Source organism: Penicillium cosmopolitanum (genome assembly GCF_028827165.1).
Source record: "Penicillium cosmopolitanum strain IBT 29677 chromosome Unknown utg000009l:1.0-9042332.0:1.0-9050551.0, whole genome shotgun sequence".
NCBI lineage: Eukaryota > Fungi > Ascomycota > Eurotiomycetes > Eurotiales > Aspergillaceae > Penicillium > Penicillium cosmopolitanum.
In genome coordinates, this window is record NW_026622679.1 from 1111077 (window position 1) to 1136792 (window position 25716).

Consider the following 25716-nt stretch of genomic DNA (forward strand, 5'->3'; position numbering starts at 1 on the left):
CAACGACAGATTGGGGCCAGTTTCAGGGTCAGATCCACTTTTTCCCTGGGCCCCTTACGGCGATCGACCAGTGACGGTCAATGAGAGTCGGGGGATAAAGTGGGTGGGAGGGTAAAAGTGGATGCTGTAACTCTCGTAGGGTGTTGGTGTTGGTGTGTGTCGTCCGGGTCGAAAGGGTCTCTCCCCCGTCATACAAAGTGGCTTTCCCCCCCCTTGTTGACCTTCTTCCCTTCTTTCTCTCTCCCACATTCTTGTCGTCCTTCGTTTTTCTAACCACTCTTTAATTCCCTTTTTTCTTCTGGAATTTCATCTCACCTTAATACACTCTTTAGAACCACAACCAAAATGAAGGCCAACTTTATCTCTTTGGCTACTGCCCTAACCCTGGGTGCCAGCCTCGTCCAGGCTGCTCCCTCCGCTGAGAAGCGCGACAGCAACATTACTCCTATCACTGTGAAGGGTAATGCTTTCTTCAAGGGCAAGGACCGTTTCTACATGCGTGGTGTCGACTACCAGCCTGGTGGATCCTCCAAGCTGTACGTTTTACCCTCCAACAGCACTCAACACAGCAATAACAGTGCTCAAAACAAAAGATCCTCAATCTAACATCAATCAATTAGGTCCGACCCTATCGCTGACGCCGAGGGCTGCAAGCGTGACATCAAGAACTTCAAGGATCTTGGCCTGAACACCATCCGTGTCTACTCCGTCGACAACTCCGCCGACCACGATGAGTGCATGTCCGCTCTGGCTGACGCTGGCATCTACCTCGTTCTGGATGTCAACACTCCCAAGTACTCCCTGAACCGCAAGGACCCCGCCACCTCCTACAACGATGTCTACCTGCAGTACATCTTCGCTACCATCGACAAGTTCGCCCGTTACGACAACACCCTCGCTTTCTTCTCCGGTAACGAGGTCATCAACGACGGTCCTTCCTCCAAGGCTGCCCCCTACGTCAAGGCTGTCACTCGTGATCTGCGTTCCTACCTGAAGGCCCAGAACCTCCGTCAGGTCCCCGTTGGTTACTCCGCCGCCGATGTCAACACCAACCGTCTCGAGATGGCTGAGTACATGAACTGCGGTACTGATGACGAGCGCTCCGACTTCTTCGCTTTCAACGACTACTCCTGGTGTGACCCCTCCTCCTTCACCACCTCCGAGTGGGACCAGAAGGTTAAGAACTTCACCGGATACGGTCTCCCCCTGTTCCTGTCCGAGTACGGCTGCAACACCAACACCCGCAAGTTCCAGGAGGTTGCCACTCTCTACTCCACCAAGATGACCGGTGTCTACTCCGGTGGTCTCGTCTACGAGTACTCCGAGGAGGGCAGCAACTACGGTCTCGTCAAGATCTCCGACAACAAGGTTACCACTCTCAAGGACTACGATGCCCTGAAGTCTGCTTTCGACAAGACCGACAACCCCTCCGGCGATGGCCAGTACAACGCCACCGGTGGCTCCAACCCCTGCCCCAAGAAGAACGCCCCCAACTGGGCCGTCTCCGGTGACGCTCTGCCCGCCATCCCCAAGCCCGCCGAGAAGTACCTGAAGAGCGGTGCCGGTAAGGGTGATGGATTCAGCGGCGATGGCTCCCAGAACGCTGGTACCACCTCCACTGGCACTGCCACCTCCGGCTCCGGCGAGGGTGCTGCTGCCACTGGCGGCACTGGCACTAGCGGTGGCTCCTCTACCACCTCTTCTGGTGCTGCCTTCGCTGTCCGCCCTGCTACCTTCGGTTTCTCCGCTGCCCCCATCGCCGTCTCCCTGGTGACTGCCATGTCGACCCTTGTCGGCGTTGGTATGATTCTTCTGTAAACCTTGCTCGACAAATTTGTCTAATTTCTTTCTAAATTATACGCCGTTTCTGTTTCTCGCGCGGCGAATTGCATCTCTATTTTGCTAGGCTCTTGCTTTGTTTGGATTTCGTTGGATGGACCTCTGACGGGGTTTCAGTGTACAGTAGGCCATAATCCGGCTACTTCTATGGAATATGATTCTTTAAAACACATACATTGTTCCATATCCAGACACTGCTCTAGTATCTGTTGAGACATTTTAAATTTCAATCTCTTTCTTAAAGCTAAAGCTTCGACTTTCCTTGTTGCAGCGTATGTGCATCCCAGTCCACCTTTCGCTTCAAGCCGAACTCCCTCAAACCATGTGCTCCATCAGCATCGGACCGCATCATCTCGTCGAACAGTGTTTTGATCCCTGTAGCTTGCTTCTCACCTCCACCATCCTTCCAAGCAAGCCGAATAAGTTCCTTCGACATGCGTGACGCATTGGGAGACGCAATCCTCAACGCGTCTAGCAGCGCATCCAACCTCAGATTCAACTGCTCTACATTTCCTACAACATCGGTGATGATCCCCCGAGTCTTTAACTCGGACGCTTTAACTGGCCTCGCAGAGAGCATCACCTCCCTCGCAAACGATAGTCCATATTCCCTGATGACATATTTAGAGATAGTCGCTGGACAGAGACCCAGTTTCACCTCGCTCAAAGTCATGACCGTTGAGTTTGTGGCGATACGAATATCACAAGCAAATGCCAGACCGACTCCTCCACCAAACGCAGGCCCGTTGATGGTAGCAATTGTCACCTTCGGCGAAGTATCGATAGTCTCGAATAGCGTAGTTAATCTTGCATACTGCGCATCGCTAGCCGAAACACCTCGAGCAACAGGCGTACTATCCTTGCCCAGATCCATACCTGTACAGAAAAACTTGCCATTCGCTGTGATGATGATGCGAGATATTTCCGCATCGTAATTGGCATCTGTCACGGCTTTGGTGATATCGAATATCATTGTGGCTGTCAATGCGTTGCCGTTCTTCGGCCTGTTGAGGGTGATCTTGAGATTGACGCCCGAGCGATGAAGTAACAGGCCATCCGTTTCTGAGATCAAAGTCCACTGAAGAGGCTTGGTCTGCTGCGGTTTGGAAGAGCCAGAAACAAGCTTGGTGCTGTCCTTAATCATTAAAGCCGTGCCCACCCGACTCGAATTGGTGATCGAGAGTTGCTTCGATATCCAAGTCCCCACCTCCGTCAACCGGGATAAATCAACACCCGTAAAGATGCCAGCATTATTGAACATATACACCAAATCTTCCGTTGCGACATTGCCCTTAGCACCAGGCGCAAACGGACACCCACCTAGTCCCGCAACACTGCTGTCGAAGACGGTGAGACCGCAGGTGTACGCTTCCCAGACATTGGCAACAGCTTGTCCATAAGTGTCATGGAAATGCCCAGCCAATTTGGAGAGAGGGATATTGTTATCCTTCAGGTAGGCGAGTAGACTGCGCACATTGAACGGGGATCCCACCCCGAGGGTATCGCCCAGGCTTATCTCGTAGCAGCCTGCTTTAAGTAATTCCTGTACACAATGGAGCACTGCGGAATGTGGCGTTTGGCCGTCGAATGGATCTGCGAAGATGCAGGACACGTAGCTGGGAGAGTTAAAAGGTGCTAATTCGTTGCGTGGAAAACCACAGGTCGTGATTCTTTTCAATTGACTTACCCACGTACTGCAATCTGGGATTCACCGGCTTCTTTCGTCGCTAAGGCCAAGGCAGCCACTCGCTTCGCTCTTTCAAGTCCTTCCTGCACGGTGCAGTTGATGTTGGCTTTGCTGAAACCCTCGGTTGCACTGACGAACACAGCGACCTCTCGGACGCCATGCTCAATAGCAATCTTTAGACCCTTCTCATTGGGAACGAGGACAGGTAATCGGAGTCGTGGATTTTGTAGGAAGGTCTTCACCTCCTCATCCTGGAGCACTTCACGACAGTCTTTTAATTGGGGAACGGCACGCGGCGACACAACAGATGTCAACTCAATAGTAGAGAGGCCTGTCGCTTGAAGTCGTCGAATCAGTTCCAATTTCGTTTGAGTTGGGACTGAGTCACGTATGTTCTGTAGTCCGTCGCGTGGCCCTACCTCCACAATTCTGACTGAGGGTGATTGCTGGACCATTTCGATTGGAGTTTGTGAGATATTCGATTTCAAAGGGGCTTGGTCGCTTATCTCGAAAACATTCTTTGAATGTCTTTGCTTTCTTTCATCGGATCGCATTTCGGTCGTGACCTCATTTGTTGTTCTCAGATGTAACGGTCCGGCGGACCGGAATGACCGGACCGATGAGCTTCAAGTTTGCGGGGCGTTATCCGGCGCTATTTCCTGGGGAAGTGCGGGCCAAGAAAGAGACTCGCGGTTCGAATTTGGATTCTGGGAGCCTAGAATCAGAAAATGAGATCATGGCTTGTGAAAGTGTAGTACTAGTAGGGTCTGAAGTGAAAAAGGGGATGTGGTTTACTACTAGGGCGGGTGTCCCAATCGGGAATGTTACAGTAGATATTATGACTGGGAAAATGCTTGAGAGATTTAAGATCCATCATGAATAAGATTCCTAGAGCTTGGCTTTAACTGGGCCATTGTGAACCAGGTTATTCCCGATATCACAAAGAACGTGCTTCTTGATCTTGCCACTGCCGGTTTTCGGGAAGTCGTTGCCAATACCAGCATCGCCGAGCCAGAAGCAATACGCAGGGGCTTTGTGACGACCAAGCAGCTGTCCCACCCATTTATTCAGTTCCTCGTTCCTTGGACGATGAGTCCCCTCGGCTTCTTTCAAGAAACATCCAACTACCTCGCCGTATCTCTCGTCCTTGATAGCCACAGCGCTGGCCTCGCTGACAGCAGGATGTTGCATGAGCCTTTCTTCAATTTCTCGGGAAAGATGTTTTCACCACCGCGAATAATGATGTCCTTGATTCGCCCGGTGATATGGGCATATCCATCGTCATCAAGAATGGCTTCATCGCCGGTATGCATCCAAAGAACGCCATTCTCATCTTCTTTCATAGATTCCTTTGTCTTTTCCTTATTTTTCCAGTAGCCTTTCTGTAGAGCGAACCCACTCGTACAAAGCTCGCCCCGCTCACCTCTGCCAAGCAACTTGCCGTTGGAATCAATGACCTTTGCAGAAGTATGCGGGATCACTCTGCCGACAGTCCTGGTCGCTTTTGATTCAGGATCGCTGAGCGACGTGATGAATGTAACGGGACTGGTCTCGGTCATGCCATAGGCGATGAGCATTTTTTCGACTCCCATTTTCTCACGTAGTTGATCCATCAAGCTTTGTGAAACCGTCGAGCCACTAGCAAGGCCGGTTCGAAGACGTCGGGGTCGCTGCCCTGTCTTTTCCATGACTTCCAGCTCGGAAATGTACATTGTCGGAACGCCTAGGAGCACCGTGACATCCTCTTCAACAAGTGCGTCGACGACTTTTCCCACGTCGAAGAAGTCGGAAGGAAATACGATGGTACTACCATGCGTATACGTATCGAGGAAACCTAGCACAAGACCGAAGCAGTGAAATAGAGGTGGTGGGCAGCAGAGGACATCTTCATGGGTCAACGCCATTGCATCGCCAACGAACCGGGCATTATTGATAAGGTTTCTTGTTTGAGATGAGCATATATAATCACATTTCTGGGCCGGGGAAGAGACTCACGTGTGTGTCAGCATGGCTGCTTTGGGAGAACCAGTGGTTCCTGTGAGATTTGATTAGAATGGGAAAGAATTGCGGCAGTATTGGTCTTCATACCGGAGGTGAATTGCAAGTTAAGAACATCATCAGGACGAACCAAAGACTCCGCGCGCTTCAAGACAGAGTCATTCATAAAAACCGAATGTCCGTTCGATGTGAAAGTGTTGTATGTTTGCATCTCAACTCCAGCCTCGCCGACTTGGCTACCCCCGAGACAAACAACACGACGCAAATCAGGAAGGGCGGGGTTCTTTCGACTTGACCCACGGAGGATATTAATGTGTCCAGAGAGATTTCGAGAACCGATCTCAGACGCAAGAAAGACAAGTTTGCATGCTTCGTTCCAATCAGTAGATGAGCAACGTGAGATATCATAATAACTTACAGCTCTTCTGAACGGCATTTCTGAGCTCCTCAGCGGTGTATGTGTTATTCAGTACAACGACTGGGCATCCAATACGACCACCTGCTAGGAATACCTCGATGTATTGATAGCAATTTCCTGCCATAATCCCAATGCAGTCACCATTTCGGAGACCCATCTCAAGCATCGCCTTGCCCAGTACTTTCGACCGATCCGATAACTGGCGATATGACAATCGCACATTTTGCCAGGAAAACACAGCAGCTGTGTGATCCTCATAACGATTTGCTTGCTCATCTATCAGTGCGCCCAAGGTTTTGAACCATAGAGGTGGCGCTTTGGCACCGTGAACCAAGGCAGGTGCTGGGGTCATGATGGGCAACGAGTTTGAATGAAATTGAAAGAATGAGAAGATTTCAAAGAGATTGAATAGAAAGCTAGTCTCTCGTTGCGTATTAAAATTGCAAAAACAGACTCATTGATTTGGGTTCGTTTGTACTTGGTCCGTTCCGTGACTCTCAGCTCCGATTCCGGGCTCCGGACCGAGCCCCTCCAGGTCCGCCCCATAGTTATTTTGTACTTCCCTTCAGCAAAGTTATGACATACCAACATCGTTTAAACAGTCAAACGTTTGAAAGCTGATAGCCATTCATCCAAAGAAACCCTTCCCACAATGGCGACTGGATCATCATACCCCAGCATCAGCGCCAACCTGGACCTTCGCGGAGAGCAATATCAATCGAATAAGGCAGGCTGGACACCCATTCTTGACAAGTTTGAAGATGCCCTCAAACAAGTTTCCACCGAAGGAAATGATGCTTCTCTCCTTCGACATCAACGACGCGGCCAACTCTTACGTACGTCGTGACTCATGTGCTACCCATCATGTCTACTGCTGACCAGAAAGCCCGTGATCGAATTTCTCTTCTGCTAGACCAGGACTCACCCTTCTTGGAGGTTTGCGCATTTGCCGGATACGAGAACAGTGAATCCACGCCCGGGGCAAATATCATCGCAGGCATCGGAAATGTGTGTGGCAAGCCGTGTTTCCTTCTATCCCATGTGCCGACCTCCCAAGGAGGAGCATGGAACAGCATGACTGGTATGCTTCTTTTCCACGATCTATAGTGGGTCAGAGCTGACTCGAAACATAGTATTGAAGGTGAATCGTTGCCTGGAGATCGCGACTCAGAACGATCTTCCACTCATCTCTCTCGTGCAATCCGCTGGCGTTTTCTTGCCGCAACAACGCACCGTTTTCCACAAGGGTGGTCAGCTCTTCTATGACCTTGCGCAGAGATCAGCCGCAGGAAAACCGTCCTGCGCAATTGTCTTTGGATCGTCGACTGCAGGAGGCGCCTATCACCCAGCATTATCTGACTACACCATCTTCGTTGAAAACCAAGGCCAGGCTTTCCTTGGTGGACCCCCTTTGGTTAAGATGGCCACTGGGGAGGTTATCGAAGCCGAAGAGTTGGGAGGAGCTAAGGTGCATGCTACAATGACAGGACTTGCGGACCAAATTGCGACCGACGAGTAAGTTTGCCTCCGAGTGCTGTTTTTGACATTGCACTTTGCCTAAATATTGACATTGGATACCCAGGTTTGATGCTATTCAGAAGTCTCGGGAATGGGTCGCCTCACTGCAAATGCGCACTCAACCAACACTCGGGCTGATCGAACCTGCGGCACCGCGTTATCCAGTTGAAGACTTGCTCTCCCTTGTGAATCCAGACATTCGAAAGCCCTTCGACATGAGTGAAGTCTTGCTCCGACTTGTTGATGACTCGCGTCTCTCCACGTTCAAGCCAAAATATGGAACAAACATCATCACGGCCTGGGCACACATAATGGGTACGAACAATCCCCGATATCGCCTTGAAAATATGCTAATCCCAATTGCAGGACATCCTGTCGGTATCGTGGCAAACCAAATCTCGGTCATCAATCCTACCGAGGCTGCAAAGGCTGCGGCCTTCATAAGAATTTGCAATCAACAAAACACCCCGATCGTGTTCCTCCACAATGTGACCGGCTTCATGGTCGGAGCCAAAGCAGAGCACGCCGGAATCATCAAGATGGGTGCCCAGCTGGTATCCGCTGTCAGCTGCTCCAAGGTCCCCCATATCTCCATAATTCTAGGAGCGTCCTACGGAGCAGGAAACTACGCGATGTGCGGGAGGCCATACAAACCCAGGTTCCTGTTTACCTGGCCAACCGGGAAATGCAGCGTGATGGGGGCTGATCAATTGGCTGGTGTCATGGAAACTGTGCAATTGAAGAGTGCCCAATCGAAGGGGAATGTGCTTTCACCGGAGAAACTTCAGAAGCAGATACAGACATTCAGAGACACGGCCCAAAAGGATGCCGAGTCCTATTCTACAAGTTCGTCGCTGATCGATGATGGCATCATCGATCCTCGTGATACTCGGGATGTGCTCGGTATTTGCTTGGAAGTGGTTTCTCTTCAAGGGGTTCATGGCGCGGAGTCGCATATGGGACTGGCGAGAATTTGAATAGCTTCAGACGTAAACTGATGCGAATCGCATAAATCTTTCAATTTCTATTTCGGATATGAAATGAAGCAAAAATAATCGATTTCTTTTTTAAAACAACCCCCTTAAAATGAATACTAAACCAAGTTTCGCATATTAGGCGAGGAGCAAGAAGCTAACAAACGACCATATTTTGAAAACTGTAGCATCTCCAACTTCAACTTCAATTGGAAGATTTGGCTCCGGTCCGGTATCTCCGCCCACTCGAGCAAGTCCGTTCGGACCGGCGTTTGCATACAAGTCAACCATCAACCAATCAGGTCACGCAAATCCACGGTCCGATGGGTTCCCTAGAGCTGGCGGTCCGTACTGAAGTGGAAGGAGGCCCACTTTATTATAGTAAGTGGTGCTCTATGGAAACTATTATGTGAGTTGTAGTCCAGCCTCGTACTCATCTCTACCAACTTTGCGAGGGAGCTGCAGCACCCACCCGAAACACTACACGATGCCTGGAATCACCAACGACAATAGTTTGACAGATGGCGATGCGTTTCCCCTTCGCAAACCACTGTTTGTGGCACAGCCGCCTCTGGGGGATGATGGTCGCCCAGCGCTTCGCAAAGTCCTGATTGCGAACCGTGGCGAAATCGCCTGCCGAATTATCAAGACATGTCGCAAATTGAACATTGGCAGCATAGCAGTTTATGCTGATGAGTAAGGACAGCTCGGACTCGTCTTTCGATGAGCATTGAAGGCTAACTTATACACCAAGGGATGCACTATCGCGTCATGTTACGGATGCCGACGAGGCCATCAATATCGGGAGCATTGATAAAAGGAAGGTGAACCCTTTCTTGGACATTGACCTGCTGGTGCAGACGGCACTATCAGCAGGTGCCCAGGCTATCCATCCTGGTTACGGATACCTCAGCGAGAATGCCGACTTTGCGAATCGCGTCCGTGATGCCGGTCTGATCTTCATCGGACCATCCGCCAGCGCTATGTCATCACTCGGCGACAAGAGATCATCGAAGGTCTTCCTGAGTGAACACGCTCCAGAGGTTCCCTTGATCCCCGGATTTTCAGGCTCAAGTCAGGATGCAGAAGCTCTCAAAACAGCAGCAGAAGATATCGGGTTCCCAATCATGGTCAAAGCCTCTGCTGGAGGAGGAGGCAAGGGGATGCGCATTGTCAGGGAGGCTGGTCAACTGAAAGATGAGCTTGCGCGGGCACAATCGGAAGCCAGTCGTTCATTCGGCTCAAGCGACTGCATTCTGGAAAAGTACATCGAGAACAGCAAGCATGTGGAGATCCAGATTATGGGCGACTCACACGGCAAAGTCGTTTCGTTTTTCGACCGAGACTGTTCAGTGCAGCGCCGACACCAAAAGGTCATCGAAGAAACGCCATGTCCATTCTTGGATGACAAGACACGACAGGAGATGAGTGATACCGCGGTTCGAATTGGCTCCTTGATCGGTTATGAGAATGCTGGCACCGTTGAATTCATTTTTGATGTGTCGACAGGCAGATTCTATTTCCTGGAGGTCAATGCCCGGCTACAAGTGGAGCATCCTATCACCGAGGAGGTGACCGGCTTTGATCTGGTATCTTTGCAACTTTTCGTCGCTGCTGGTGGAGATCTCAGTACCATCCCAGCTCTGGATAACGTTACTCAGCACGGCGCGTCTATTGAGTGTCGCCTGACGGCTGAAAGTCCGCAAAACAACTTCCTCCCAGAGCATGGCAAAGTGCACTTGTGGCTTCCTGCTCCTGGTGTTCTGTCCCCTGGAAGGGATATTCGCTACGAGACAGCTATTCGGAGTGGATCTGTGGTGTCAATTTATTTCGATTCCATGATTGCCAAGCTGGTCGTCTGGGCACCTACGCGGTCTCTCGCCATCGAGAAGATGCAAAAGGTTCTTGCTCATACCGCTTGTGTTGGAGTGAGAACGAATCAGCTCTTTCTCCAAGCCTGTTTATCGAACAAGGAGTTCCATGACCCTGCTTACACAACTTCTTTCATTCCGAACAACCTTGAACAGCTTCTCCAACCATCTTTCCTGCCAAAGGCCGCCGATATTGAGCCTGTTCTTTCTATCATGTCAAGCTTAGCGGTTCGATATCTACCTCACTATGTACCAAAGCCTTTGCAGACAAAGCCATTCCATAACGTGCGGAGACAGTTTCGAAATCAGAGACTCGATCCTGTTAACGTGCACTGTGACGTGATTACTGCAGTTGATTGGCCTTATCACAACAAGAGCAAGGAAATCGTTCCAAGTTCGCTGTGTATTTGGAAGGCTCAGAGGCTGGAGTCACCAGTTGACGTAGCCGAAGCTTTTGTTGTGTCTATTCCGGATGAAAATGACTTCGAGAATGATTCAAAATCTGCTGTCACTGAAGTCTCCATGAAGTACAACCGGATCAGTCAGGAGATCCGCAGCGGGGAGTATGTCAACTCAATTCCATACAAAGCTCGCATCGAATCATGGCAGCCGGCAGAAGATAACACGGCTATTGTAGAGTCGTGGCTTTCTTCCAACATGACCGTGTCCATCAGTGGTGTGAAAACATCTGCCTATGTCTGCCTTCCTTCGGTTCGCCCGCACACGCTTACTGGACAGGTGGATCAGAGCCAGCAGATCTTCTTCCATATTCCGGTGATTGGGACTTATGTTGAGATGAAGCGTGACACACTACTCTCATTTGCGGGCAGTATCCGATCCATTGCCAAGTCCAAGGATGACTCTGAGCAGAAGACCGTGACAGCACCAATGCCCTGCAAGGTCCTTTCTATTCTGAAAAGCAATGGAGATTCTGTCAATGCTGGAGACTCTGTTATGATCATCGAAAGCATGAAAATGGAAATCAACATAGCGGCTTCGTCTACTGGTAAATTTGAGACGAAGTGGAAGGAAGGGGATGCCGTGGAAGATGGAAAGGTTCTTTGCACTGTTGTCTAAATTTCCACCATAATGAATGAAGCTATCCAAATTTCAATCGCTTGTGTTAATAGTAGATATCATTAAATGCCTTCTTAATTCGACGATCAGCGACTTCGAGGGCAAAGAGTGCATAATCAATACAATCATTTCAGATTCACGACTTCGCTGTGATCTGAGAGCTGATGGCAGGCTAGTAGCTACCTGTGATGGAATAGATTGGCCAATAGTCCACCTAGGTAGACGGACACCAGGCCGTTCAACAAAGACTTGGAAACCTTCAAGTTTGTCGTGCCATGTAAAATTCCGTTATACCAGTACTACCTATACAACTCCTGACAACCCTGCGCTTATGGAGCGCCGTAGTCCGATATTACTTTTCGCCCCTCTTACGAAATCTATGAGCCGATTATTTTAGTTGAGATTACCAATTAAGCGAGTAAGATCAAGCAGGTCGATGGATTTAAAAGACTTGCAACTTAGAAAATACAATTCCAAGCTTTTCAATTTTTTTTTTTTTCATTTTTTTTCAAAAATGAAACTGCTTCAACTTCCAAGGTTCACCCTCGGGCTAAAGCTTGCTCTGCTTCTTCATATGTTTAATCTCTTGGTTAACAGCCAACTCAGAAAGGATTTCCTCACTACCTCCACCAACAACCATGACCCTAACATCACGGCTGACCTGCTCAATGCGAGCTCCGCGGCCATTCTTAGAGTAGCCAAGGCCTCCCATGACCTGCTGCGACTCCCTATTCACCATTTCTAGGGTACGCCCTGCAAGTACCTTGAGGTTTGCGAACAAACCCCCCATTCCAGCATCAGTTCCGTTCTCCTTTGTGTCTTGATGCATATAAACCAGTTGTTCCATCCATGCGTAGGCAGAGTCTAGGCTCCGGGCCATCGCAGAAAACTTCGAACGAATGACCTGGTTCTCGATCAACTTCTTACCAAATGTCTCTCGGGTGATGGCATGTTGGTATGCGTCCTCTGCACAAACGCGAGCCATGCGAAGCGAGGTGCATGCAAGCCAAAGCCGCTCGTGGTTGAAGTCTGACTTGGGATTAGCGCTAGATTAAGACAGGAAACTCCGGGAAAAGCACGTACTGTTCATGATCACAGGAAATCCCTTATTTTCCTCTCCGAGTAGGTTTGCTACAGGGACCTCGACTTGATCTAGTTCGATATATGTTGAACCTGAAAAATTAATGATCAGCAAAAGCCACTGGCAGTCTTGCAAAGTGTCGAGTAGTACACACCACTTGCATGAACCCCTGAATTATGAATTCTCTTGCATGTAACTCCGGGAACCTTGAGAGGGATTATAAGTGCCGAGATGTCCTGAGGCCGCTCGCCTGTCCGGACAGCAGCCGTGCAATAGTCCGCCCACATGCCATTGGTAATCCACTTCTTCGCACCATTCACAATATAGACATCTCCTTTCCGCTCGGCGGTAGTAGTGATCCCGGCAACATCAGAGCCCGCTGTGTGTTCAAGATTTAATTAGATCGAGAAATAATTCAAATGGCGCAATAAGACGTACCATCCGGCTCAGTAACCCCCAAGCAGAATCTGATCTTTCCCTTGAGCATTTCTGGAAGAAACCGGCACTTTTGTTCCTCAGAGCCAAATTGAATGACAGGAGGACCACCAATAGAATTTCCACATCCAAGTCCCCAAACTATACCGAGATAGCCACAGCGAGCCAGTTCATCAATGACAATTAAATCATGGAAACCATCCCATTCTAGAGGGTTGATATCGCCTGGGAGTCGTTGGCCGTGGAGATACTGCGCTGCCAATGGGAATGACGCGACTGCTGTGTATCCTAGCTCGGCATGTTTGGTTTGAATCTGAAAATTGTGCCCATCAGCCTTTTATCTTCGGTCGAAGTGCCATAGGAGTATTACGAATCGTCACGAACCTCGGGGGGATGGAGCCTGCTTTCTCCCAATCTTCCTACGAAGTAAAAATTTTAGCTTCAATGGCAGGATGACCAGAGATTGAAGAGTTTGCATACACAAAAAGGAGTTATGCTGTTGTCAACATATTCGCGAACTTCTCGTTGCAGCCGACGATGCGATTCTTTGTAGTACGGACTGCTTTGGCGATTAAGCCAAAGCGGATCAGCGAAGGGGGTATTCGAGACAGACATTCCGCTATTCTTCGTAACTCAGCTAATGTCAATTGATCTGGGTGGGAGATATATTATGGTCGAAATTAATTGCCTTCCACGGTTTATTATTGTTACATGTAAGCATCGAGATGGCCGGACCGAACCCGAAACCCCGGACTCAGCGGACCGGCGTGCGATCTGCGCGCGTGGGGCGGACCGGCAGGGAAGTCTAAGTAGAGCCATGTGAAATCATCCGTGTTCTCATGCATTCTCGATATTGCTGCGTGATCGAATCCTATCAACGCTGCCACGATCTTACGTGGTGTGATATGGTACAAGGCCCCTCGAAAAGCTGGTAACCAAGCGGTATCCCAAGTAATGATAGTTACTAGTGCGGTCATGGCCACCTTAGGGTCTTGGTTGCGCCCCAGCCTAGCGAGTTCGTAGACTATTTTCTTCAACAAACACCCCTTTTCGATCTTTCAACATCACCAACTTGAAAATCACTACCCAAAATGGTATCTTTCAAGACCCTTCTCTTGACGGCATTCGTCTCTGTCGCCGTTCATGCCGCGAATGACACGGATACCGAGTGTCCAGCCGGCTGGCTTCCCAACACGTTTAAGGTGACAAGATGCTGCTCCGGTGGCATGACGGTCATTAACACAACCGCCTATTGCTGTGTCTACGACATGAGACTTTACAAAGAGGCTCTCACCAACACAGCACTGCTATACGAAACCGCCACGACGACTACCACAGAGGATGATTACAATCACTGGGCCACTTTGAAAGACACCTGCGTCGCAAAGATTCCCTACACACTGCCAGCCAGTGACTATTCTTCTCAGGTCTCTTCAGCAGCGAAGAAAGCTGAAGCTACTCCCACCAATACATCCGCGACTACTACCAACTCTGCGGCTACTTCCGAAGTCACCTCCGGTTCAGGTTCGCAGGCCTCGACACCGACTTCGAACGCGGCCATGCCTCTTGCTACGGCTGGAGATGTTGCGTTAGGAGGCGCGGCACTGGCTGCAGCTCTTTTTGTGCTGTGATGCATGGTGGTCGTTGAAATCTCAGGTGGATATTGTTTTGGTTTCGGTTTCGTTTCGGACGTTATCCGAAACTTAGTACTGTATTGTAGAGAAGTCTGTACAATTGTACTGCCTCCATTTTGTTGGGCAAATGTTTTCGAAATACAATGAGTACGTTTTATACATATATCGAAATCTGTTTTGAATTTCTGGATTCAGGGAGAGCCCAGGAGGACCTTGGAAACTTTCAAGTTGCCAAGTTCTGTGATGTTACATTCTGCCCTACGAGTCTGGCCCCCAAACCTTGGCATCAGTCTGGACGATCAAGAACCAACGAATTGGCTCTAGTCCAAGCACTAGCACCAAGCTACAGATCCTTTGGGGTCCCCAAACCACTGAAAAGAACCACTAGCCCCTCGCTTGTCCGCTATCGCAGAAACAACCATCTGACCATGCGTTCGAGTAGTTCCGGACCAAATTTCAGTTGTCTCGTCTTCATCAAAAGGAGTTAATATTCCACTCGTTCCAGGTTGAAGGGATTTATTCTCTACTTCTGGTTCTAGCATTTCACATAGCTGGTTTGAATCGGAAGAACCCCACCTGCGTAGTCGTCGACGTCCATGTCTAGACGCTTCAACTTCTAGCTCGTTTCATGCCAAGCCGCATGCTATTAGTTTTGATGGCCAGCACGAGAAGCGTTTCCATTCTGTGATGAGGTGAGAAACGTCCCAAAATATCGATCGATAAACACCTAGAAGGTTGAAGGCATACCTTTCTTTGAATAGCATCATCAATCCCTGCACCAAAAATCCCTTGGTAATTTGCGGGAGAAGACCCTTGTAGAGACGTAAGAAACCTTCGTTTCGGAGGATGAATATGAGGACTTCTGTGAACCCCTTGAAAGGCTTGGCCCCCCCGAGATCCAACTGACTTTGATTGTAGCATAGTCTTGGCTACTATCAGCGGATGGGTCACAATCGTTGCTACTATCTTGGATAGAGCGCCAAGCACTGGAACATGTTAGAATGGTTAACAAAGACCATATAAAGACCAATTATAACTCACTGAATGCATCGAAAGAGCCAAGGTCCTTTCTCACATTGACCAAAATGTTCCGCAGCCATTGATAAACACCGTACGTGATCATAGGGTTGATAACCAAAATCAGGTTTACCTTCAGCCCAGTCCATAGCCCAGTCCATCCATCATCACTGTCCAGTATCGCTTTCGTGGATCTCCAGATTGACTCTTTGCCCGTGACCTTTGTGCCCAGCTGCTGTCGCGTTGAAACAACCGATATAGGAGTCGTGCAGAGTTGGGCCATAGCGCCGCCTGCAGCACCGAGGCCCAGCTCTTTCACAATGCTGTTTGCATCTGTACGACCACGGGCTTTAAGCATCGCTCCATGTAGGACTCTCGCAGCCGCTGACCAGTAGAAATATGCAAAATTCATAGATGCTGTGCCGAGACAGAACTACCCAGTCCACTGTACAATCCTGGGAAACCATCTTCCTGGATGATCTTGAAGACTGCGTCCACCGCATTATTGTACTGAGGGCCAGTTTCTGAGCCACGGTCGCTCGTTCCGTCTTTGTCCCGCCTTTGGACTTGAATCTGTAACCGTGTCTTAACACTAGAGGAATTAGATAGAGCCTCTAGGGTAGGATTCAGAGCTAGAACCATACATATCAAGTGGATAGACCAGAACATTCGCAAGGATGGCGGCGCCGGTCCCGGAAAGTACGCTGTTCCAAGGCGAAAGATTATTCTTTGTCGTCATTTTTATTTTATTTTGTAGCCTCTACGAGACGGATTAAGTGATCTCAGTGAATATTAAGCTATTTACATGATAACAACAGAGTGTCTTTAACTCGAGTTCCGCTGGCCCCGGCATTCAGGATCTCGGTCCGACGGTCCGACGATCGGAAGAGGATGCAATTCAGACCAATCCATTGGTCCCAGGATTACAGTTTAAAAGATGCTCAACCTCATTAAGTCGCATTGTAGGCGAAAATCCATCAAAGATACCCGTGTTATCGGGGGCTGATCGTGATGGTGCGCTCATATTGAAGCTCGACTGAAGGGCCCATGGATCTGGCGAGGGAATATTTGAGGTGTTGGGTCTTGATATCAGGGGTCTTTTGTATGGATCTGAGCCCAGAATCCCGTAGTCTATCATGGACCACAGTATTTCTTCATGATATGGATCAAGATCTTCTGTTAGACGTGCTGGATCAAGAAGACCGGAAAACTGATCGGCAATGCTGTGAAAGTCACTGAGGCGGACGGCCTGGAATTTTCATTAGATTTGTCCAATCCATGGGATCAAAGATACTTACCATGTTTGCGGAATGTGTCCAGAACTTGCCCAGTGAGTTCAGAAAATCGAGGCTCTGCTGGAAATAGTAAAGAATATCAGACTGGCGCCGGGCGACACTCTGGTGTTCGAAATGAGATGCCAGGGAGTTGATTGACCCTGCAACTGCAATACAGTATGCATAAAAGGAGGATTCTATTCGGCATCCAGTTTCGGTGGCTTCGCGTAGGAGATCGAGCAGTTGTCTGGCATGGTCTGCCCCATCTTGGAGTGCCTGTGCCGAGAAACTACTCGGGGCCTTGGCAAATGGCTTCAAGCGCAGGCGAACAAGAAATGGATGATTCAAGAGACAATGACAAAGGTGAAAAAGGGTATGGGCAAATATCAGCTGCCCTTTCTCGTCTGGGTGAGTCTCGTGCAGGATGTCCGATATTTTCCGATCGCTAATCTTGGAATATGACTCTAGGAGTAGCAAAGCAGATTTGATCGCCGAAAACTCTGATTTGGTATCCCATGGAGGAATTTGATCTGACTTTTTGTCTCGGTGCACGTATCTTGTACAGCGTCCGAATATTGATGCCATGAGCGTCACCAGAGCAAAGGGGCTGGGATTTTCAATGACCTCCGCATTCCAATTGAGTAACTCACTTAAGGTGTTTGTCTGTTTCCAGGTACCATTTTGAAAGGTGGTCTCATCGCAGGGTAGCTGCACGTAACAGTCGTCATCTTGTATAACAATTGGACGTCCTTGGCCACATGATATCAGCTTATCTATGAGGTAGGCCGACCAGAAGGTCCGGCGTCGTTCCTCTTGCTCTGCATAAGACAAATAACCGGTCGGTTCCATCATCAAATGCAGGTCTTGTGAAATCCGCGCAGCGAGCCCAATTTTCAGCCATCCAGAGCTCACGCGGCCAGCTGAATTACAGAAAGCGCTGTCAGTATACTTCATCGCCAGAGTTCAGTGGATGATACTGACCGGTATAGTCTACCACCGCAAGCAAGTTCACAGTTTGTACGACATGTAAATTCAAATTTTCTTCCACCGCCATATGTTCTGTTAGAACCGATAACCACGACTCTCTCGCATATTCAGATGAAGCCTGGGGCTTCCCCGTGTAGTAATCATGATCGGAGAATCTAACGGCGGACGAGAGGATTGCTAAGACTAAGCACCGGGGGAGAGAGCCATTGGCCAGTCTTTCTCGAAATGATATTTCCTTGAAAAACGAATATGGTTTATTGTGACAATGGCTGAAGTATGTGTTTATAACCGATTGTAGCACTGGCAGTGGAGGGTATGATCTAGCAAGCATCAAGGTTGATTGTTAGCCGAGGTAGAGATTTCTTCGCTGCCTTTGTTTGGATCACATGTAGACATACGAATAATTGATCGCGTGTGAGAAGTTCGTGTGCAGGTCCGGGGATCTTATTGATGGCGAAATATCGCTCCCTGATTGTGATGGGTTTAATAAAGTATCGCTGGAACTGAAGTCGTCAGCCTATCACCAGATTCACCACTGCTTTGTGCGAATGGAAAACGAACTCGTTTCGCCGTGTTGACTGCTCGCTGAGCTCCGCAAGTCGGGATTCAATGGTACTTATTCGGTGTAGAAGCTCCGCCTATCACTGGAATTAGCACTGGCTTCGTACAGAGGCTCGCGAGAACACACATTGCTAGAATCTTGGTAATTGTTTGAGGTCGGTAGTGGCTGTGCTGGTTGGTTTGGTTCTGCCACTATCGTCGCAGAGTAGGGTTCGTAGAGGCATGCGATTCGGTTTCGGCGGCAATGGAAGCAAATAGGACGCTCTCCAGAGCATTTTGTCTTCTTGCGTCTAAAGATTTTTCACGTTACACACAATGTCAGTCTGGACGTGGCGAGTGCTGCGGGCAAACCCCTGAGAGGAAGGATCTTCTTTACCTGCAATTCGCACACGCTTGTCTTATGCGCTTGATGCCCTGTGCGGACTCGAAAGACATGTCCATAGCGGAAATAATTCCCCGCGATCGCGATGGGGTTGGAAGCGATAGAAACTGCACAACACAAGTTGGTGAGGAGAAGAAAATGCGGGGAAATTTCAAGGTTACGGTGTAACACGCGGAAATCAGCGGCCCCGCATTGGCTGGTTTCTTCCCCGGAAATTAGATATATCCTTTGCTCCGGGGTAAGAAACCTTGGAAACAGTGATTAAGTTCTCGCTATGAACGATATGCTCATCAGTCGTTGGGTCCCAAAGTAGTCACGGGTGACGCTCATGGGAATTGGACTTCCCAATTGGACAGGTAATGTGAGAAACAACAACTTCGAATCTGGGGTAGGTCACGCGAAGTTTCATTTGCCCCTCTTGTTATCTGAATTTCCATTGATCTTGAAAAACTACAAGCCAATCAGCTTGTTCACCACTGGCGAAGGTTCCAAATTCTGGTCTGGAGTAAATCTCACTTTTATGCCCGAATTCGGTAATTTTGTCAATGACCCACTTCAACCAATATCCAGCTTGATGGCAACCCAGATTCATCGGTTCTTCTGAATACAAGCTGTCGTTTGTGGGATTTCTTATCTCCTATCTCTCGTTTTAATAGCCTTTTTTGTCTTTCCTTGGACATGTCTGGGTATGATGTGAAAATTCGACCTTTCCGAGTTGGAGTCCCGATGTTGCTTCTACTAGTTGGACAGCGGGGCATGGAGCCTACCAGTACTAGTATATATGCTGCTAGTTACTGCGAGATTCACACGATCATTTGAACTTGAACTTGTAAAGATTCCGTTGGGGGTTTTTAGGACTTTTTGCCTCTCACCTGGTCAGGCATTCCAGAGCGTTTAATTCTTCCACAATGACCTCCCGCGATGGCTTTCAATGGACTCCTCAGAATGGACTGAAACAAGGTGTCCCATCTATTGGTGTCATATCTCCATCAACAAAAATCACCTCAGACACACCATGGGATGTCATTGTCATCGGAGGTGGATATTCTGGTCTCACAGCCACTCGAGACATGTGCGTAGCAGGTAAGAAAGCCCCTCCTCTTCACTTGCCGAAGGCAACTTTCACTGATTCCATACAGGATTGAAAGTCCTCCTTGTTGAAGCCCGCGATCGCATTGGCGGGAGATCTTGGTCGTCTAATATCGAAGGCTACCCCTTCGAGATGGGAAGGGACTTGGGTCCATTGGCACCAGGCGAATGTCTGGCGGGAGATCTCTAGGTACCAGATGGGAGAGGAGCTGGAGCCTTCTTTCGATTTCTCCCGTGGAGTCAACTACTTCGAATTGCGCACCGACAAACATTCTACCACCATGAGTCACGAGGAAGAGGATACGCTACTTGCCACGGCGTTGGAAAAGTTTGTGAATGTCGATGGTGACATGGGTCGTATAATTGTCCCCTTTCCCTATGCCGGATTCCACAACCCCGATGCACGCAAATACGACAAAATGTCAGTTTTAGATCGTCTGAACGTCATTTCTCAGTCTCTCACACCAAATGAACGAACCGGACTGGAAAGCTTTATTCTGCTCTGCAGCTGTGGCACCCTCGAGACAACCAGCTTTTTCGAGTTTCTACATTGGTGGGCTTTGTGTGGCTATACCTACCGCGGATGCATGGACTGCCTCATCTCATTCAAATTCAAGCAAGGCCAATCCTCATTTGCCATAAAGTTCTTCAACGAAGCACTATCGACAGGGAATCTATCATATGCATTTAACAGCCCTGTTAAGTCGATTCAGGATGAGGACAAGAAAGTCACTGTAACAACTCGCGATGGTCGCAGTTTTACAGCATCGTGCTTGGTTTCCACAATTCCGCTCAATGTGCTCAACGACATTACTTTCAATCCTCCCCTTGACCCTATCCGCACACAGGCAACTAAGATTGGTCATGTCAACCAGTGTGTCAAGGTGCATGCTGAGATATCGAATAAGGATATGCGTTCTTGGACTGGAATCTCTTATCCGTTCAACAAGCTCACGTACGCGATCGGAGATGGAACCACGCCAGCTGGAAATACGCACATTGTATGCTTTGGAGGACAGCACAATCACATTCAGCCCGAGGAAGATGTAAATGCAACCAAAGCGGCCGTGACAAGCATGGCCCCTGGAAACATGGATATCCAGCGCCTGGTGAGTTTCTATGGTCTTCCTCTATTCGAGAAAATAGCTAATAAATTGAAGGTCTTCCATAATTGGTCCAAGGATGAATTTGCCAAGGGAGCATGGTTTTTCTCCCCTCCAGGATTTATCTCCAGCTCGCTCGATGCGCTTCGCCAACGACATGGAAACATACTTTTTGCTAATTCGGACTGGGCGATTGGATGGCGCAGCTTCATTGATGGGGCTATCGAGGAGGGTACCCGGGCGGCTCTTACGGTGAAAGAAGAGCTTCGATCTACTCCACTCCGATCCCACCTGTAGAACCTAAGATGATTAAAATAGCTACGTTTATCTACAATGTGAACTGAAAAATATCCATGCCCAGGTGTCCAATTATAATGCATACTAGAATGTTTCTGGCTTCGCATCTGAGTCCATAGCCTTGCCGATACCTAGTTCCCGGGAAAGTTGTTCAATTCCATTCAGAGCCTTGCGAGCATCTGGCAGGCCATTTAAATTTGGAGAACGCGTGCCTTAGTAATGGAATTAGTAGAGCCAGGCAAAGCCTCTGAATTCTTCTGATATAAACCATCAAATTAGGAAACCCTTTAAGCAAGCTATCCGATAAAGAAACCCCTTGAAGATAAAAAGGTAAATAATCCCAAAATTGAACAAGGGAGCGATCTACTTCTACGTATTTCTGCACTCATTGGTATTCTTGGAATGTGCGGGGTTAATTAACAAAACGCCTTTGGGCGAAATTCACCCCCACAGGACCATTCTCCGGAGTGAGACGTATTGCATGGAAGATGATTGGTAATATCAGGTTCGGAAAGGGCCTCTTATGGCGTGAAAACGTAATTGCCACTCGAATTATACTTCCCGGGATGACAATTTTCTCTCCTTTATTTCTGCTTTTGGTAATAATATTTCCCCGCACAATTCACCTTATCATCGTCACCGTACAATGATAAGATATGCTCCGTTGGCGTTCATGATACGAAGCATATACTCATGTGAGGACTGTTCTGTCCCTATTTTAGCAGAACATTCTCCCACTGATCTTCTTGTTACATCCCAACTATTTCCTCTTTTTAATTTGGCATCATTGAGACCAAAACGCAATGGAATCCGGCGAAATGAAAGTAGAGAAAGGTATGTTAACTTGACTATACACGCAGTATTTTACACTAAAATCGACTAATACTTTCTTTCTGTAGCTTCTATCGAGGCTGAAAGGCGTGCGTTCACCTTCATGCCATGCCATTCATCACATCCCAAATCCAACCACTTGTCCGCCTATTTTATAGTTCATTTAGCTAACGATATTCAGAGCCAGGACAGATGGAGAGTTTAGTTGGCCAAGTTCAGCTTAAAGGCCTTGATCTCCATACCGAAGGGGGTCGGAAAATGAGTTATCTGGAGACCATATCGGCTAGCTGGGTAATCTGTGATAGCTGGGCGGGTTTGGCTGGGACCGTTGCTCTTGCTATCTCCCAAGGAGGTCCAGTGACACTGATATATGGGCCTATTCTCATTTTCATTTTGGTTGGAGCGTGCACATTAACCCTCGCTGAACTCGCCAGCGTCTATCCCACTGCGGGAGGGCAATACCACTGGACCTCTATACTGGCGCCGAAAAGGGTCAATAGATCTCTGGTAGGATCTTCAAGTCGCGCCTCTCAAGAAGGAAATACACTGACTTGATAAAACTAGAGTTATTGCTGTGGTATCACCAATATGTTTTCGTGGATCGCCATCTGCACGGGGATTGCTATCATTCCGGCCCAGTGCATCGTGGGAATGATTGTTTTCTATAACCCGAACTTTACCCCACAGCCATGGCACTCATTCTTGATCTATCAAGCCATTAATGGCTGTGTCCTGCTTTACAACATAACTCTATTGAAACGGTCTCTCTGGATACATGATGTATCTTGTAAGTTTTTATCTCAGCATACCAAACGGGCTCTGCTTACCTTGATAGTTTTCGTGACCCTGGCTAGCTTTCTGGTAATTACAATTACCTGCGTCGCAAAATCTGCCCCACATTATGAGCCGTCTGTTAATGTCTGGGGAACATTCCTTAATGGTAGTGGGTGGAGTTCTGGCGGGGTTGCCTTTCTCACTGGCCTCGTCACACCTAATTACATGTATGCTGGGATTGATGGAGCCCTTCATCTTGCCGAAGAGTGCATAGACGCTGCCATCGTCGTTCCTCGGGCATTGATGAGCACTCTGATAATTGGATTCGTCACCTCATTTGCATTCATGATCGCCATGTTATACTGTACCAGCGATCTAGATGCGGTGGTTGCCTCCAGCACTGGGTATGTTGGAATTTCCTGCGATTTGGTAATTTTACCCGACTAACATCATCCTTACTACTGTATAGTGTGCCGATTTACGAAATGTGGCGTCAAGCGACCCAGTCAAATACAGCCGCAACAGTATTCATCGTTCTTCTCTGCTGTGCAGCTACCTTTGCCCTCATCGGTGCCCAGCAAACTGCTTCTAGATTGACCTGGTCTCTTGCTCGAGACCGGGCAATTATGGGAAGCCATTGGCTAAGTCAAATCCACAGCCAGTGCCAAGTCCCAGTATGGGGACTTATCTTCAACTTCGCTGTCATGTTCATCATCGGATGTGTTTATCTAGGCTCCTCATCTGCCTTCAATGCCTTTATCGGAACTGGTCTTGTTCTTCAGCATATCTCATACGCCTTCCCTGCTGCTTTACTTCTGTATAGAAAGCGATCAGAGACCTGGCTGCCCGGGGACCGATCATTTCGCTTACCCGGACTCAGTGGATTTGCTGTGAATATTATCACTATATGCTTCGCTATCCTGGTACTGATATTCTACGATTTTCCAACATCGCTGCCAGTATCGGGAAGCAGCATGAATTACACAGCTGCGGTTCTGGGAGTCATGGCGCTGTGTGGGATCCTCAACTGGGCGTTATACGCTCGAACGAAATACCATGGACCGCGACTACTACAGTCGAGCGAGTGATCAGTGTAACTAAGTCTATTGGAATCTATTTCAAAGTAAATTTGACCATTTGACCACTTGGAGGCCAGAATGTAGTCTCGCCGCCCTCGGACCGGTGGCCCGGAACCCCCCGCTCTCACAGTGGAGACGGCCAACCTGCGAGTTCCTTTCCCATTCTTGTTTCAACCATATTTATGATCACCATCAACGGAGTACTGCCGAGACACATGTAGAGAGAACCCCGCCTTGACGCGACGCCGATGACAGATTCTGGCAGCAAGAGCAAAAGCAAGAGTGAGTCTCGGTGGCCCAGGCGATCATTCCTGACGTGACTCGCCACAATGCTGAGCTGACCACATTCCTTCATTGCTTCATTGCCGCAGGTTGCAGAGAATGCACTAAGCGCAGAATCATCTGCGATAACTCGGAGCCCAGCTGTAATAAATGCCTGAAAAAGGGAATCCATTGCTCGGGCTCGGGGCGAATTCGATTTTCAGGGGTCGCTCTACGCGGCAAGCTTAGGGATGGCTTTGGGCCTCAACCTGATGCTCCGAGCGCGACTCCTTCTAAAATCCGATGGAAGAATGACCAGCCGAAACGCGTTAGACGCGTGAAAAAATCTAGCGATACCTCCAAGAGCGAGTCGCAGACGCCTCAACAGGCTAGAGATGATGAGGCTCTAAGCCAAGTGGCAACGGGGATACCCCATGACACTTCTCTTGAGTTGGTTTTACGCGCGTCGGAATCGATTCCATACTGGATATCTCCAATGGACCCTCAAGTCCGCATGTCCATGTCACATTGTGAGATACTTGTGTTCTTTACCCCAAAAACACCCAATTAACCACTTTTATGCAGTTGCGGAACATGTTGCACCTGTCATGGTGGTACTAGACCATGTTGCAAATGGCTACCGAGACATCATTTTACCGCTAGCTTGCGACCATGATCTATTACGTCGAGCAGTAGGTGTTGTTGCTGCTCAGCACTTCGCTCTTTCCCACCCAGACTACCAAGGCGCCGTGGACCAAGGCCGTGCAGCTATTATCTCCCAGCTCCGCCAGGATGCGTTCCAAGCTTCGCCCGATCATGTTTTCAATCAAGGCACCTGGGCAACTATTATTGTCCTATTGGTCGGAGAAACAATCACGGGTAGCTCCGAATATGGTCACCTACTACAAACTCTTCTGTGCCTGTTCCAGAATGTTGGGCATATAAACTCTTCCACAAAACGTTTTTTGACTCAACAAACGCATATGTATGTCGACTGGAACCCTTGTAAAAAAAGGGTTGCTAACGTTCTTATCCAGGTTTGAGTTCCTAGGCCAGCCATTATTAGGAGAGGCCCAGGGAATTAACGCCCTTCGCCTGCCGCTTGAGAATTATCTTGATTGGATCTGTTATGACCTTCCTATGGATTCGGAAGACAGTAAACTCCTTCTTAGATTACGGATGGCCTTCATCAAAGCGTCACATATTTACCTCGGTCGCGCATCCTCTGATGAGGATCAGTGGCAGCTCGTCGAAAACCTGAAACAGCTTGTTAGTCAGATTGATCCTGAACGAGTCGGTGCTCACGCCCTAGTGTGGGTGTGCTTTATCGGTGCTGCGGATTCTACCGATCCTGAACATCGCAAGTTCTTCACAAGTCGGTTGCAGCAAGTTTTTGTGAAAACCAGGTTCAACAACATCACCTCCGCTCTAAACTCGCTGCCGGGTATTTGGCGCCAGAAAGGGTCTTGGACGCGAAACCTGACCCTAACAGCACCAACATTGATCATGTAAAACGATCCGTATGTCTT

The 25716-nt window shown here is 48.7% G+C and overlaps 12 protein-coding genes across 12 annotated transcripts; 7 read left to right on the forward strand and 5 right to left on the reverse strand.

The window, feature by feature from the left end:
• Positions 1-345: 345 nt before the first annotated feature.
• Positions 346-1818, forward strand: gel1 (1,3-beta-glucanosyltransferase gel1; the record flags this gene model as incomplete). Its single annotated transcript, XM_056633136.1, has 2 exons — positions 346-536; positions 621-1818. 2 exons carry the CDS (start codon positions 346-348, stop codon positions 1816-1818), a joined length of 1389 nt encoding a protein of 462 aa, XP_056483756.1.
• Positions 1819-2083: 265 nt separating this feature from the next.
• On the reverse strand, positions 2084-3981 carry N7509_008500 (aldolase; the record flags this gene model as incomplete). The annotated part of the gene is made up of 2 exons (XM_056633137.1): positions 2084-3455; positions 3527-3981. The coding sequence occupies 2 exons, from the start codon at positions 3979-3981 to the stop codon at positions 2084-2086; spliced, it is 1827 nt and encodes a 608-aa protein (XP_056483757.1).
• A 433-nt stretch (positions 3982-4414) lies between these two features.
• N7509_008501 (acetyl-CoA synthetase-like protein) lies at positions 4415-6294 on the reverse strand (the record flags this gene model as incomplete). Its single annotated transcript, XM_056633138.1, has 5 exons — positions 4415-4607; positions 4655-5467; positions 5522-5561; positions 5615-5893; positions 5943-6294. The coding sequence occupies 5 exons, from the start codon at positions 6292-6294 to the stop codon at positions 4415-4417; spliced, it is 1677 nt and encodes a 558-aa protein (XP_056483758.1).
• A 300-nt stretch (positions 6295-6594) lies between these two features.
• N7509_008502 (acyl-CoA carboxylase subunit beta) lies at positions 6595-8437 on the forward strand (the record flags this gene model as incomplete). The annotated part of the gene is made up of 5 exons (XM_056633139.1): positions 6595-6778; positions 6829-7023; positions 7076-7457; positions 7525-7775; positions 7827-8437. The coding sequence occupies 5 exons, from the start codon at positions 6595-6597 to the stop codon at positions 8435-8437; spliced, it is 1623 nt and encodes a 540-aa protein (XP_056483759.1).
• A 484-nt stretch (positions 8438-8921) lies between these two features.
• On the forward strand, positions 8922-11382 carry N7509_008503 (acetyl/propionyl/methylcrotonyl-CoA carboxylase subunit alpha; the record flags this gene model as incomplete). The annotated part of the gene is made up of 2 exons (XM_056633140.1): positions 8922-9130; positions 9189-11382. The coding sequence occupies 2 exons, from the start codon at positions 8922-8924 to the stop codon at positions 11380-11382; spliced, it is 2403 nt and encodes an 800-aa protein (XP_056483760.1).
• A 550-nt stretch (positions 11383-11932) lies between these two features.
• N7509_008504 (acyl-CoA dehydrogenase family protein) lies at positions 11933-13513 on the reverse strand (the record flags this gene model as incomplete). The annotated part of the gene is made up of 6 exons (XM_056633141.1): positions 11933-12411; positions 12466-12555; positions 12618-12842; positions 12902-13211; positions 13279-13317; positions 13379-13513. 6 exons carry the CDS (start codon positions 13511-13513, stop codon positions 11933-11935), a joined length of 1278 nt encoding a protein of 425 aa, XP_056483761.1.
• Positions 13514-13989: 476 nt separating this feature from the next.
• Positions 13990-14529, forward strand: N7509_008505 (uncharacterized protein; the record flags this gene model as incomplete). The annotated part of the gene is made up of 1 exon (XM_056633142.1): positions 13990-14529. The coding sequence occupies one exon, from the start codon at positions 13990-13992 to the stop codon at positions 14527-14529; it is 540 nt and encodes a 179-aa protein (XP_056483762.1).
• Positions 14530-15141: 612 nt separating this feature from the next.
• Positions 15142-17877, reverse strand: N7509_008506 (uncharacterized protein; the record flags this gene model as incomplete). Its single annotated transcript, XM_056633143.1, has 9 exons — positions 15142-15214; positions 15280-15434; positions 15496-15518; positions 15574-15933; positions 15987-16141; positions 16194-16309; positions 16454-16798; positions 16848-17743; positions 17805-17877. 9 exons carry the CDS (start codon positions 17875-17877, stop codon positions 15142-15144), a joined length of 2196 nt encoding a protein of 731 aa, XP_056483763.1.
• A 549-nt stretch (positions 17878-18426) lies between these two features.
• Positions 18427-18812, reverse strand: N7509_008507 (Zn(II)2Cys6 transcription factor domain-containing protein; the record flags this gene model as incomplete). The annotated part of the gene is made up of 2 exons (XM_056633144.1): positions 18427-18661; positions 18763-18812. The coding sequence occupies 2 exons, from the start codon at positions 18810-18812 to the stop codon at positions 18427-18429; spliced, it is 285 nt and encodes a 94-aa protein (XP_056483764.1).
• An 849-nt stretch (positions 18813-19661) lies between these two features.
• On the forward strand, positions 19662-21242 carry N7509_008508 (flavin monoamine oxidase family protein; the record flags this gene model as incomplete). The annotated part of the gene is made up of 3 exons (XM_056633145.1): positions 19662-19825; positions 20033-20951; positions 21003-21242. 3 exons carry the CDS (start codon positions 19662-19664, stop codon positions 21240-21242), a joined length of 1323 nt encoding a protein of 440 aa, XP_056483765.1.
• Positions 21243-22045: 803 nt separating this feature from the next.
• Positions 22046-23935, forward strand: N7509_008509 (uncharacterized protein; the record flags this gene model as incomplete). Its single annotated transcript, XM_056633146.1, has 6 exons — positions 22046-22076; positions 22142-22162; positions 22255-22580; positions 22638-22860; positions 22909-23251; positions 23317-23935. The coding sequence occupies 6 exons, from the start codon at positions 22046-22048 to the stop codon at positions 23933-23935; spliced, it is 1563 nt and encodes a 520-aa protein (XP_056483766.1).
• Positions 23936-24795: 860 nt separating this feature from the next.
• N7509_008510 (uncharacterized protein) lies at positions 24796-25699 on the forward strand (the record flags this gene model as incomplete). The annotated part of the gene is made up of 2 exons (XM_056633147.1): positions 24796-25172; positions 25225-25699. 2 exons carry the CDS (start codon positions 24796-24798, stop codon positions 25697-25699), a joined length of 852 nt encoding a protein of 283 aa, XP_056483767.1.
• Between the last annotated feature and the right edge of the window lie 17 nt (positions 25700-25716).